The sequence below is a fragment of the Halichoerus grypus genome, chromosome 6, assembly GCF_964656455.1.
Source record: "Halichoerus grypus chromosome 6, mHalGry1.hap1.1, whole genome shotgun sequence".
In the NCBI taxonomy this organism is placed as follows: Eukaryota; Metazoa; Chordata; class Mammalia; order Carnivora; family Phocidae; genus Halichoerus; species Halichoerus grypus.
In genome coordinates this window covers 56,689,950-56,702,037 of record NC_135717.1, presented here as the reverse complement: position 1 = coordinate 56,702,037, position 12,088 = coordinate 56,689,950, and the positions used below count along the sequence as shown (strand labels likewise).

General features: G+C 36.4%; 1 protein-coding gene across 3 annotated transcripts in view; it reads right to left on the bottom strand.

Annotated features, from left to right (window-relative positions):
* Nucleotides 1-12,088, bottom strand: part of STAM (signal transducing adaptor molecule) — an 82,248-nt gene that overhangs the window by 24,644 nt on the left and 45,516 nt on the right. For all 3 annotated transcript variants that reach the window (XM_078075188.1, XM_036097072.2, XM_078075187.1), the window contains 3 exons: nt 11,674-11,820; nt 3,910-4,000; nt 1,210-1,402 (listed from right to left, as the gene is read on the bottom strand). In XM_078075188.1, coding sequence (XP_077931314.1) covers nt 1,210-1,402; nt 3,910-4,000; nt 11,674-11,820 — 431 coding nt within the window. The remainder of the gene's footprint in view (nt 1-1,209; nt 1,403-3,909; nt 4,001-11,673; nt 11,821-12,088) is intronic.

The window sequence follows — 12,088 nt, the reverse complement described above, 5'->3', positions numbered from 1 at the left end:
ATGCTTTGAGGATTTAATACAAGGTTCTGAATTCACTCCCAAAAACAGAGATCTCTTCAACTTCAGGTAGTTCATGGGCTCCCTGTAAGACTCCTTTGTAGTAAGGTAATGGTAGGCTCTTAATTCAGATCCATTCCTAAATTAGTGTGCTCTCTTGTTCAACTAGCACCTTTTTCCCCCACAAGAAATAACATAACAGATGACACTGTTTATAGCACAAAATGTTCACAATGAACACACACTCAGATACATCCCATGGTTCACCACTGTATCTTTGGTATAAGTATAGGAAAGCTAGCAAGCTCTCAATGAACATTTTTTGAATGAATCAATCAATGATCAAGGTTTTGTGCAATTTCCAGCTAAACAGCTCAAACTTTACTTCATTTTCTTTCACTCAAGAAAACAATGTAAGTGAGCTACTATAGGAATAACCTAAATTTTTTTTGAATTTATTTTTTAAAACCACTTGCAAATTTTAGTACTTAATTATCAGCAACAATCATCAGTAACAAATTTTGAGTAAACACAAAACCCAGATGTACTTAGAGGAAACAAACTGAGGGTTGCTGGAGGGCGGGGGAGCATGGGGGGATAGGATAATTGGGTGATGGACATTAAAGAGGGCACATGATGTAATCAGCACTGTATTATATAAGACAGATGAATCACTGAACTCTACCTCTGAAACTAGTAATACGCTATATGTTAATTAATTGAATTTAAAATAAAAACAATAAGACAAAAAAAACAGAGGTACTGAATCACCTCCCATAATAATGTAAATGTATATAATTCCAAGTAAAATGAATTTGACCCATGGATATGCTATTCTTTGTGAATAAGTTCAATATATTACGCATTTCTAACAAATTCCATAAATACATAGACATATTTGGCATATTTTCTAAAATCTTAACCTTACTAATTTAATAATTTATATTATTAGATGGAACAAAAAATGAATAAACTCGGCCTCCAAAACAAAAACTTAGAGATAAGAAAAAAAATTAAACCACAAAATAAGAATCCAGACAGTATGATACAAGCAAAGCAATCAAACTGTCACACACAGGAAATATCTACATCAAAATTTTTTCTTATTACCTTTGGTAATGGCATTCAACAGGATTAATATGAAACACAGAAGTAATGTTATATATTTTCATATGAATGTCAACTTAATATCAATTTGATATTATCCATCACCTGTCATCAAGAACTGTAATTATTTCTCCAGCTTTAAAAGTAAGTTCATTATCTTCAGCAGCTTCAAAGTCATATATAGCACGAACTTTTCGGCCTTCATGCTGGTGGTTAGTTAAGAGATTGGATGTGCTTGGGTACAAAGTAGAAAGAGCGGTTGACTGCTGCCTTTGTTCCTTCAAGGACAACTCAATAGCTGGAAAAGAATGAGTTAAAAAGGCCCAAAATGTTAATATATCCAACAATCCAAAGAAGTACAAAAAGGTATCTGAAGGTAGAATGTATTCTTTTAAATGTGGAGATGGGAACTAGGACATATCTTGACATACTGAATAAAAATAATTTCATCAGTTTTATTCATTCATTCACAACTGAAAGTTTAAAGAATAAACTACAAAAAAATTGAACAGAATAATGACTATTTTTTAAGAGTTTATTTTTTTCTGTAATCTCTAAACCCAACATGAGGCTTGAACTCATATAAGAGTCACATGATCTACCAACTGAGCCAGCCAGATGCCCTGCACAATGACTATTTTTACTGAATGGATAAAACTTAAATTATTCTGGGTACTAAAAAGTTATAATCTCTTAGATACACTTTTTTTATTTAGCTGCAGATACTTTCTTTCATCTTTTCAATATATTTCTATAGCTTCTGTTCCCAAAATGATAATCAAAATCACTTGGGAAGTCAAGAGTCCCAAATCTCAATGAAGACTTACTAAATCAGAGTGTCAGAGGTAGTATCCAAGAACCTGCATTTTATGGCTCCAAAGTTAATTCTTATGTGATCAGTCTAAGAAGTGGAACTTGGAAATAACTACAATGAAGTTTCACCTAACAAATTCCTCCAAAGAGATTTCAAATGTGTCTCTTTCTTTTGGTGGGGGGGGCAGATGGAGAGGGAGAGAGAATCTTGAGGCAGGGCTAGATCTCACAACCCTGGGATCACGACCTGAGCCAAAATCAAGAGTCAGACACTTAACCAACTGAGCCACTCACCCAGGCACCCCTCAACTGTGTTTCTTCTATCGATTCCACTCCTCCCCCAATGCAGACCATCACCATGTGTCACTCAGCCTTTGCAATGTAATCTGAACAGACTGATTACCCTGCTTTCAACTCAAACCATAACCTCCTTCATCCCTTCCACCTCTGTTCTACATTGATAAAATACCTAATAGGAAAAAGAAAACTTTAAAATGATCATAAGAAAATACAGGAAAGTACCTTTTAGGATTTGGGGTAGGGAAAAATATCTTAAGATATAAAAAAGCAAAAATCATAACAAAAAAGCTAAAATTTTGACATCAAAATTTAAAACTTCTGTTTGATAAAATACACCATTATCAAAGTTAAAGTAAAAGCCAAAAATCAAGAGTAGATATCTATAATAGAAATAACAGGGGGCGCCTGGGTGGCTCAGTTGTTAAGCGTCTGCCTTCGGCTCAGGTCATGATCCCAGGGTCCTGGGATCGAGCCCCACATTGGGCTCCCTGCTCCGCGGGAAGCCTGCTTCTCCCTCTCCCACTCCCCCTGCTTGTGTTCCTTCTCTCGCTGTGTCTCTCTCTGTCAAATAAATAAATAAAATCTTTAAAAAAAAAAAAAAAAAAAAGAAATAACAGGCAAGTGTGCCTGGGTGGCTCAGTCAGTTAAGCAACTCTCTTCAGCTCAGGTCATGATCCCGGAGTCTCAGGATCGAGCCCACATCAGGCTCCCAGCTCCATGGGGAATCTGCTTCTCCCTCTGACCGTCCCCCATCTCGGGCTCTCTCACTCTCTCAAATAAATAAATAAATACTTAAAAAAAAAAAAAACAGGCAAAAAGTTTAACATCCAAAATTAAAGACTTTCTATATATCATTATCTTAAAAAAAAACAAAAACTCAATAAAAAGAGAGATAATCAGAACAGCTAATAAACACACAAAAAAAGACCCAGCCTCACTAGTAATCAAGGAAATAAAAGTCAAGATAATTGGGCATTATTTCCAACATATCAGAATCACAAAAATTAAACTCTGACAATACTAAATGTTTTCAGGAGATTAAAAATATTAATAATAACTTTCATATACTGCTAATGGCAAAGGAAATAATAAAACTATTTAGCAAAGTTGAAGATGTACCTCCCCCATGAGCCAAAAATACCAGTTGCAGTCACACAACACACATACGAAAATATTTACAAGAATACTCAATGCAGCCTAATTATAGTAAAAAAAAAAACAAAAAACAAGACAAACAAAAAACCCCAGAAAACTCAAACATCCATCAGCAGCAGGACAGATGAACTACAGTATATATTTATTAGCACACTGGAATACTACACAATAGTTAAAACAAGTGAACTTGATTTATATGTTTTATTATGATTAGATCTTATACTGTCACATGAAAAAACTAAATGGTATATATAATTATTTATGAAAAAAGAATTTGTTGGACACATAAAAGTATTTGGTATTGTTTATGGATATACAGTGTAATAAAAACAGTATTACAACATAGACTGAAAAGACATATATGAATAGTAGTTATCACAGAAGAGTATTATTTGATACTGTAGAAGGGCACAAAGTAGATTTCAGCATTAGGGTAAAGCCCTATGTCTTTTACTTTTAAATATCTCAGGAAAATAATATTAAGTAAGGGACCTATTTTCTTCCCACCTTTCCAGTACATGGAACTTAAAAACATACCTTTTGCTAAATCTTCTTCTTCTTTTTTGTTAGCCACAGTACCAGGATCTTTGGCAACCAATGCTGGGCTCGCTTTCGCTTGTTCGGCAGCCTAACACAAAAAAAAGGAACACAATATTTGAGGATTGTCCTCAGATTTTCCTACCTCGAATTGATCTAAGAACTTGCAAGACCCTTCTTATCAATCTACCACAGACTTCTGAGGCAGAAAATAATCCAAACTAGAGCAATCTCCACCTTGAAAGGAGAAGAGTTGGAATTGGAGAAAAAAGACTGAAAGCAACTGGATACTGAGGGCTGACAGTCTAATCACACTCTCCTACATTTGTGTAAAGGCGGTAAGCTAAAAGACGACAGCATGCAAACAAGAGAAGAAAGACTAGAAGAGATTTAAAAATTGTTAGAAAACTCCTGAAACCCATAGCAGCAATGTCCACAATAGCCAAACTGTGGAAAGAGCCAAGATGTCCACCGACAGATGAATGGATAAAGAAGAGGTGGTATATATATACAATGGAATATCATGCAGCCATCAAAAGGAATGAGATCTTGCCATTTGCAACGACGTGGATGGAACTGGAGGGTGTTATGCTGAGTGAAATAAGTCAATCAGAGAAAGACATGTATCATGACCTCACTGATATGAGGAATTCTTAATCTCAGGAAACAAACTGAGGGTTGCTGGAGTGGGGGGTGGGGTGGGAGGGATGGGGTGGCTGGGTGATAGACACTGGAGAGGGTATGTGCCATGGTGAGCGCTGTGAATTGTGCAAGACCGTTGAATCACAGATCTGTACTTCTGAAACAAATAATGCAATATATGTTAAGAAAAAAAAGAAGATAGCAGGAGGGGAATAATGAAGGGAGGGAAATCAGAGGGGAAGACGAACCATGAGAGAGGATGGACTCCGAAAACAAACTGAGGGTTCTAGAGGGGAAGGGGGTGGGAGGATGGGTTAGTCTGGTGATGGGTATTAAAGAGGGCACATTCTGCATGGAGTACTGGGTGTTATGCAGAAACAATGAATCATGGAACACTACATCTACAACTAATGATGTAATGTATGGTGATTAACATAACAATAAAAAATAAATTAAAAAAGAATTAACACCTTCCTTCAGAAGCCATTCCAAAAAACTGAAGAGGAAGGAATGCTTCCAAACTCATTTTACGAGGCCAACATCATCCTGATACTAAAACCAAAGACACCCCCCCCAAAAAAAAAGGAAAAAAGAAAAAGAAAAAAATGTATAGACCAATATCCCTGATGAACATGCAAAAATCCTCAACAAAATATTAGCAAACCAAATTCAACAGTACATTAAAAGTATCATACACCATGATCAAGTGGGATTTATTCCAGGGATGCAACGATAGTTCAGTATCTGCAACTCAATCAACATGATACACCACATTAAAATAATGACGGATAATAACCATATGATCATCTCAAGAGAAGCAGAGAAAGCATCTGACAAAATTCAACACTCTTTAAAGATAAAAACTTTGAACAAAGTGGGTAGAGAGGGAACATACCTTAACATAATAAAGGTCATATATGATAAACCCACAGCTAACATCATACTCAGTGGTGAAAAGCTGAAAACTTTTCCTCTAAGATTAAGAACTATTGCTCAACATATTGTTGGAAGTCCTAGCCACAGCAATTAGGCAAGAAAAACAAAAAAATTGGCTCTCTGCACCTCCCAATTTGACCAACAGTTGCATCTTCTTGTGCAGTGCCAACTGCGTCTCTGAGACAGGATGGTGAAGGTTGGAGTAAATAAATGTGGCTGTATTAGGCACCTAGTCACCAGAGCTGCTTTTAACTCTGACAAAGTGGATAGTGTTGCCGTCACTGACCCCTTCGTTGAAATCAACTACATGGTATACATGTTGCAATATGATTCCACCCATGGCAAATTCAATGGCACAGTTATGGCTGAGAACAGGAAACTTGTCATTAATCGAAAGCCCATCTCCATATTCTAGGAGTGAGATCCCACCAACATCCATTGGGGTGATGCTGGTACCAAATATGTTGTGGAGTCCACTGGGGCCTTCCCTACTGTGGAGAAGGCTGAGGGCTCAATTGAAGGGTGGAGCCAAGAGGGTCATCATCTCTGTCTCTTCAGCTGATGCCCCCATGTTTTTGATGGGCATGAACGATGAGAAAGATGACAACTCACTCAAGATTATCAACAATGCCTCCTGTACCACACCAACTGCTGGCCCCTCTGGCCAAGGTCATCTATAACAACTCTGGCATCACAAAGGGACTCATGATCACAGTCCATGCCATCAGTGCCACCCAGAAGAACATGGATGGCCCCTCTGGGAAGACCATCCCTGCTTCTACTGGTGCTGCCAAGGCTGTGGGCAACATCATCCCTGAACTGAATGGGAAGCTCACTGGCATGGCCTTCTGTGTCCCCATTCCCAGTGTATTGGTCGTGGATCACACCTGCCACCTGGAGAAAGCTACCAAATACGATGACATCAAGATGGTGGTGAAGCAGGAATCAGAGGGCCCCCTCAAGGGCATGCTGGGCTGCACTGAGGACCAGTTGTCTCCTGCCACTTTAACAGTGACACCCACTCTTCCACCTTCAATGATGGACCCGCACTGCCATCAATGACCACTTTATCAAGCTCATTTCCTGTTATGACAATGAATTTAGCCACAGAAACTGGGTGGTCAACCTTATGGTCCACATGACCTTCAAGGAGTAAGAACCCCCTGGACAACTGGCCATAGGTAGAGCATAAGATGAAGAAAGAAGCCCTCAGATGCTATGGAGTCCTTGCCCCAGCTCATCTCCCAACACATTGAGAATCTCCCAACCTCAACAAGGTTTTCATCCCAGACACCATGAAGAAGAGAAGCGGCTTAGGGAGCCCTACTTTGTCAATGTACCATCAATAACATACACTGTAGCAAGGCAAAAAAGAAAGACAGACAAGAAAAGGACATCCAAATCATAAAGGAAGTAAAACTGTCACTATTTGCAGATGACATGGTACTATATATATAGAAAACCCTAAAGACTCCTCTGAAAATCTATCAGAACTAATACATTAATCCAGTAAAATTGCAGAACACAAAATCAATATACAGAAATCTGTTGCATTTTTATACACTAATGACAAACTATCGGAAAGAGAAATTAAGAACACAATCCCATTTCCAATCCCATCAAAATGCATAAAATGCCTAGGAATAAATTTCACCAAGAAGGTGAAGAAAGACCTGTACCCTGAAAACTGTAAGATAGTGATGAAAACAATTGAAGATGATACAAATAAATGTAAAGATATGCCAATCTCATGAACTGGAAGAATTAATATTGCTAAGATGTCCATACTACCCAAAGCACCTACAGATTCAGTGCAATCCATATCAAAATCATAATGGTATTTTTCACAGAACTAGAAAAGACAGTTCTAAAATTTATATGGAACCACAAAAGATGCCGAATAGCCAAAGCAGTCTTGAGTAAGAAAAATAAAGCTGGAATATCACACTCCTGGATTTCAAAATATACTATAAAGTTATAATATAATCAAAACAGTATGGTACTGGCACAAAAAGAGAAACACAGATCAGTAGAACATAAAAGACAACCCAGAAATAACACTTATGTGGTCAATTAATCTATGACAAAGAAGGCAAGAATATACAATAGGAAAATGAGTTTCTTCAATAAATAGTGTTGAGAAAACTGGACAGCTACATGCAAAAGAATGAAACTGGACTACTTTCTTAAACCATATACCAAAAATAAACTGGATTAAAGACTTAAATGTGGGGCGCGTGGGTGGCTCAGTTGGTTAAGCGTCTGCCTTCGGCTCAGGTCATGATCCCAGGGTCCTGGAATCAAGCCCCACATCGGGCTCCCTGCTCAGCGGGAAGCCTGCTTTTCCCTCTCCCACTCCCCCTGCTTGTGTTCCCTCTCTCGCTGTGTCTCTCTCTGTCAAATAAATAAAATCTTCAAAAATAAAATAAAGACTTAAATGTAAGCCCGAAACCATACAACTCCTAGAAGAAAACATAGGCAGCAATAAGCTCTCTGACATCGGTCTTATCAATATTTTTTTGGATCTATCTCCTCAGGCAAGGACAACAAAAGCAAAAATAGACAAATGGGACTACATCAAACTAAGAAGCTTTTGCACAGCAAAGGGAAACATCAACAAAACAAAATGGCAACCTACTGAATGGGAGAAAATATTCATAAATGATATATCCGATAAGAGGTTAACATCCAAAACATACTAAAAAGCTCATATAACTCAGTATTATAAAAATAAGTAATATAATCTAAAAATAGAAAGAGGACCTAAATAGACATTTCCCCAAAGACGATATTCAGGTGACCAACAGGTACATGAAAAGATATTCACTAACAATCAGGGAAATGCAAATCAGGACCATAATGAGATAATTACTTCACATATGACAGAATGGCTAGTATCAAAAAAAAAAAAAAAAGAATTACAAGTGTTGGCAAGGATGTGGAGGAAAAGGAACCCTTGCATTGTTGGTGGGAGTGTAAACTGGTACAGACACTATTGCAGGTTCCTCCTCAATAAATTAAAAATAGAACTATCATAAAATTCAGCAATTCTGGTTTTTATCTGAAAAATAGGTTTTTAACCAAAGGACAAAAAAAAACACTAATCCCAAAAAGACATCTGCACCCCTGTGTTCACTGCAGTACAAGAGCCAAGACTAGAAACAACCTAAATGTCCATCAATAGATGAATGGGTAAAGAAGATGTGGTATACATGTTCACACGCACAGACACACAGACACACACAATTACTCAGCCATAATAAAAGAATAAAATCTTGCCATTTGCAACAACATGGATGAACTTAGAGGGTATAATGCTAAGTGAAATAAGTCAAACAGAGAAAAACACATGGTATGATTTCACTTTTACGTGGAATCTAAAAAACAAAACAGAAACAGACTCAGATACGGAAAAGAAACCTATGACTGCCAAACAGTAGGGAGGTGAAGGGGATGGACAAAACAGGTGAGGGGGACTAAGAGATACAATCTTCCAGTTATAAAATAAGTAAGATGAGGGAGGGGGATATAATGTACAGCACAGAGAATCAATAATATTTTAACAACTCTGTAAAGATGGTAACTAGACTTATTAAAGTGACCATTTCATAATGTATATAAACACTGAATCATTATGTTGTACACCTAAAGCTAACAAAATATTTTGTCAAATATTCTTCAATAAAAAAAAGAGAGAAGGAAGTACAGAAATAACCTACATTAAGTCCTATATTCCTGAAATGCACACTTTTCAAAATTCCTTCCTATCATCAGGTTCTAATTGTAGCAATGATACCTATGTTATTAATCAATCAAATATAGCCACAGTGCTAGCATTACTTTTATCTCTATGTCAAAAGTTAGTGCTACAAGAACTGCAGCAGAATGAGTTAGCTGACTGAAGTATGACTTTTCTTAATATTTTTGTATTATTTTCTTCTGTACTTGGGATGAAAAATTATACTTTAAAAATTCCTTATATTTTCAGAGGCTTTTGTTAAGTATGATGACAAAGATCTGGTCTGATTAAAATGTAATAATGATTAAGCGACTGAGCTTAAAATCTAGAGGGACTTGTGTAGATGATCCTACATGATACATTTTTCATTAAATACGAAGTTCTTCACAAACATGGTTTTCAATAAGCTATCAGACACCATTATTTAAAAAAAAATCACCATTCTACCTCATCATACTTTACTTTATATGCATTTTATATATTTCTTGTGGCTGAAGATAGTAACTACAACAAAATTAGCTTTCATATATTTTATAACATCCAGCCAAAAAAAAGCAAAGTAACTCTTAACTTTACTATTGCTGATGTATGTCCTGAACCTCTTGAACAGGAGAGTAACCTTCTGTACCAGTCAATAAATAAATGCTCTTGCCAGTGTTCACTCCACTTCTTGTCCTTTGAAGCCTAGTCTGAACATACACATATCCACTAACCTCTATATCAAACAGAAGGCAGGATCGTGTAGTGGAAAGAACACTGGACTGAGAGTCAGGAGGCCTGCGTTCTAGTTCCAACTCTGTCAACTATGAGCTGTGGACCTGGGAAAGTCACTTAACCATTCTGGGTCTCAGTTTCCTCATCTGTAAAATGAGGGGATTAGATTAGAGAATCCCTAAAGTTGTTCACGCAAACTATCTGAGATTCTAGGTTAACCAAACAAAGCTACATTATCACACAGATCATTAGTTCTTCTTCCTTCTCTAATTGGAACAAGTTCCTTTGTGGACTGAAAAGCAGTAAAGCTGTACTCAAGAGCAGTGCTTCCCAAACTTTAACGTGCACATGGAATCATCCGGGAATCTTGCTGAAATAGAGATAATGAATCCATAGGTCTGAGTGGCACCTGAGATGCTGCATTTCTAACAAGCTTCCATGTGATGATGATGATGGTCAACAAAATACATTTTAAGTAACAAGCTCTAGAATAGCTTCTCAGGGCATAGAAACTGCAATCTCACTAATCATCTATACTTTTTGGTTTTCTATAGTGAGACTACCCTTTTATAAGTAAACATTGCCTCTCTTGTCAAGGAACTTACAAGATATCTCGGATTTTTCTGCATAAAATTATTCCTTAATTATACAGATTTTAGAAAATATTCTGAGTCGTAAAAGCCAGCTATGAATTATGAATAAATACTTCTTAAAGACATATTTTATCACTGTAAAACCATTCATAAGCCAATTTTTTTTCAAGTAAGAAGAAAAATATCCTTTCCTTCCTTCATTTCCCAAACATATTTCTGGATCTTGACATCTCAAGAATATTCAGATAAACTAGAAGAGTGCTTTGGGTAGAAATCTAGGTAAGTCTGCATGAATCACTTCATGATTCTCTGAAATGGTCAAAACCCCGAACTTGAGCCCTCCATAGCTTGAGAGTTTTCTGTGCATGCTTTCACACCACTTGTTCCATTCTACCCCAATCCATGCAGTAGGGAAAGGCAGTATAATAAATTACCACACATTTTAAGCATCCTAGATTAGCTGGTGATCCCAAAGGACGGTTACCCAGAATAGGGAAAATAAAATAAAATAAAAGAGATACCCTTCAATTTTTTCTTGATGACATAGAGATTGATCCCAATACATAAACTGGGGGAGGGAGGGGCAGAAAGGAAATTTAAGCCTTTCACTCAATCGTATTTATGTACTGGTCGGCTCTTATTAAGAGAAAAGATGCTTTGTGTGCTTCTCTCCTTATTGACTCCCTTATCTCTGTCTCATTTTTAATACAAGTAGTCATAAATTTCATAATCAAAAGAACCTCTAAACTCATCCTTAAATTTCAAGGATATCCTGATTTTTAAGCTTTCATTCTCTGTAGATAAAATTAAAGCACTAAGAGTATTTAAGAAGACTGTCAGTACTACCTGATATCATAAAGCAATTCTGACTATATTATTAAAAACTCCATAAAAAATTTTTAAATTGCAAAATGCTAATCTAATTTATTTACAAGGAAGGAGAAACAGTGGGAAAGTGGAAGTTGGAACACATTAATATTCCCCTGTATTTTTCTGGCACCACTGAATGCAAGATTATTAACAAAAATTCCTTTGGAGAAGTAAAAACTACCTGGGTTTGGAGGAAAAAAGAAAAATTCATATAAATGTGGCTACTTTAGAGAAACAAACTGTAGCACACAATGCAACTTTACAAAATACCTGAGAGCCAACAGCTGGAAATGTAACTCCTTGTTCCTTAAGGTTCTTAATCATTGCTGATATTAGACTAAGCTGTGGATCATTCTTAAATTCATCTGTCCATTCAACCATAAGAGCCTTTAATTTTTCACAGACTTTAGGATGACCCTGAAAATAGAGAAAATTTTAATAAAAAAGTACTAATTTCCTGGCTAATGATATAACACAGATATGTTTAATATAGAAATTATAAAGTGCTATAGACATTTTTTTGAATCACAAATAACCCCTAGCTATAGATGATACATAAGAAAACAGAGTTGGTTACTAGAAATAATCAAATTTTTTTCACACTATGAAAAAACAATAGATGATACCAACATACATACCTCATATCAAATTAAAACAGATTAAGTATGTAATAACTTATTTTGGA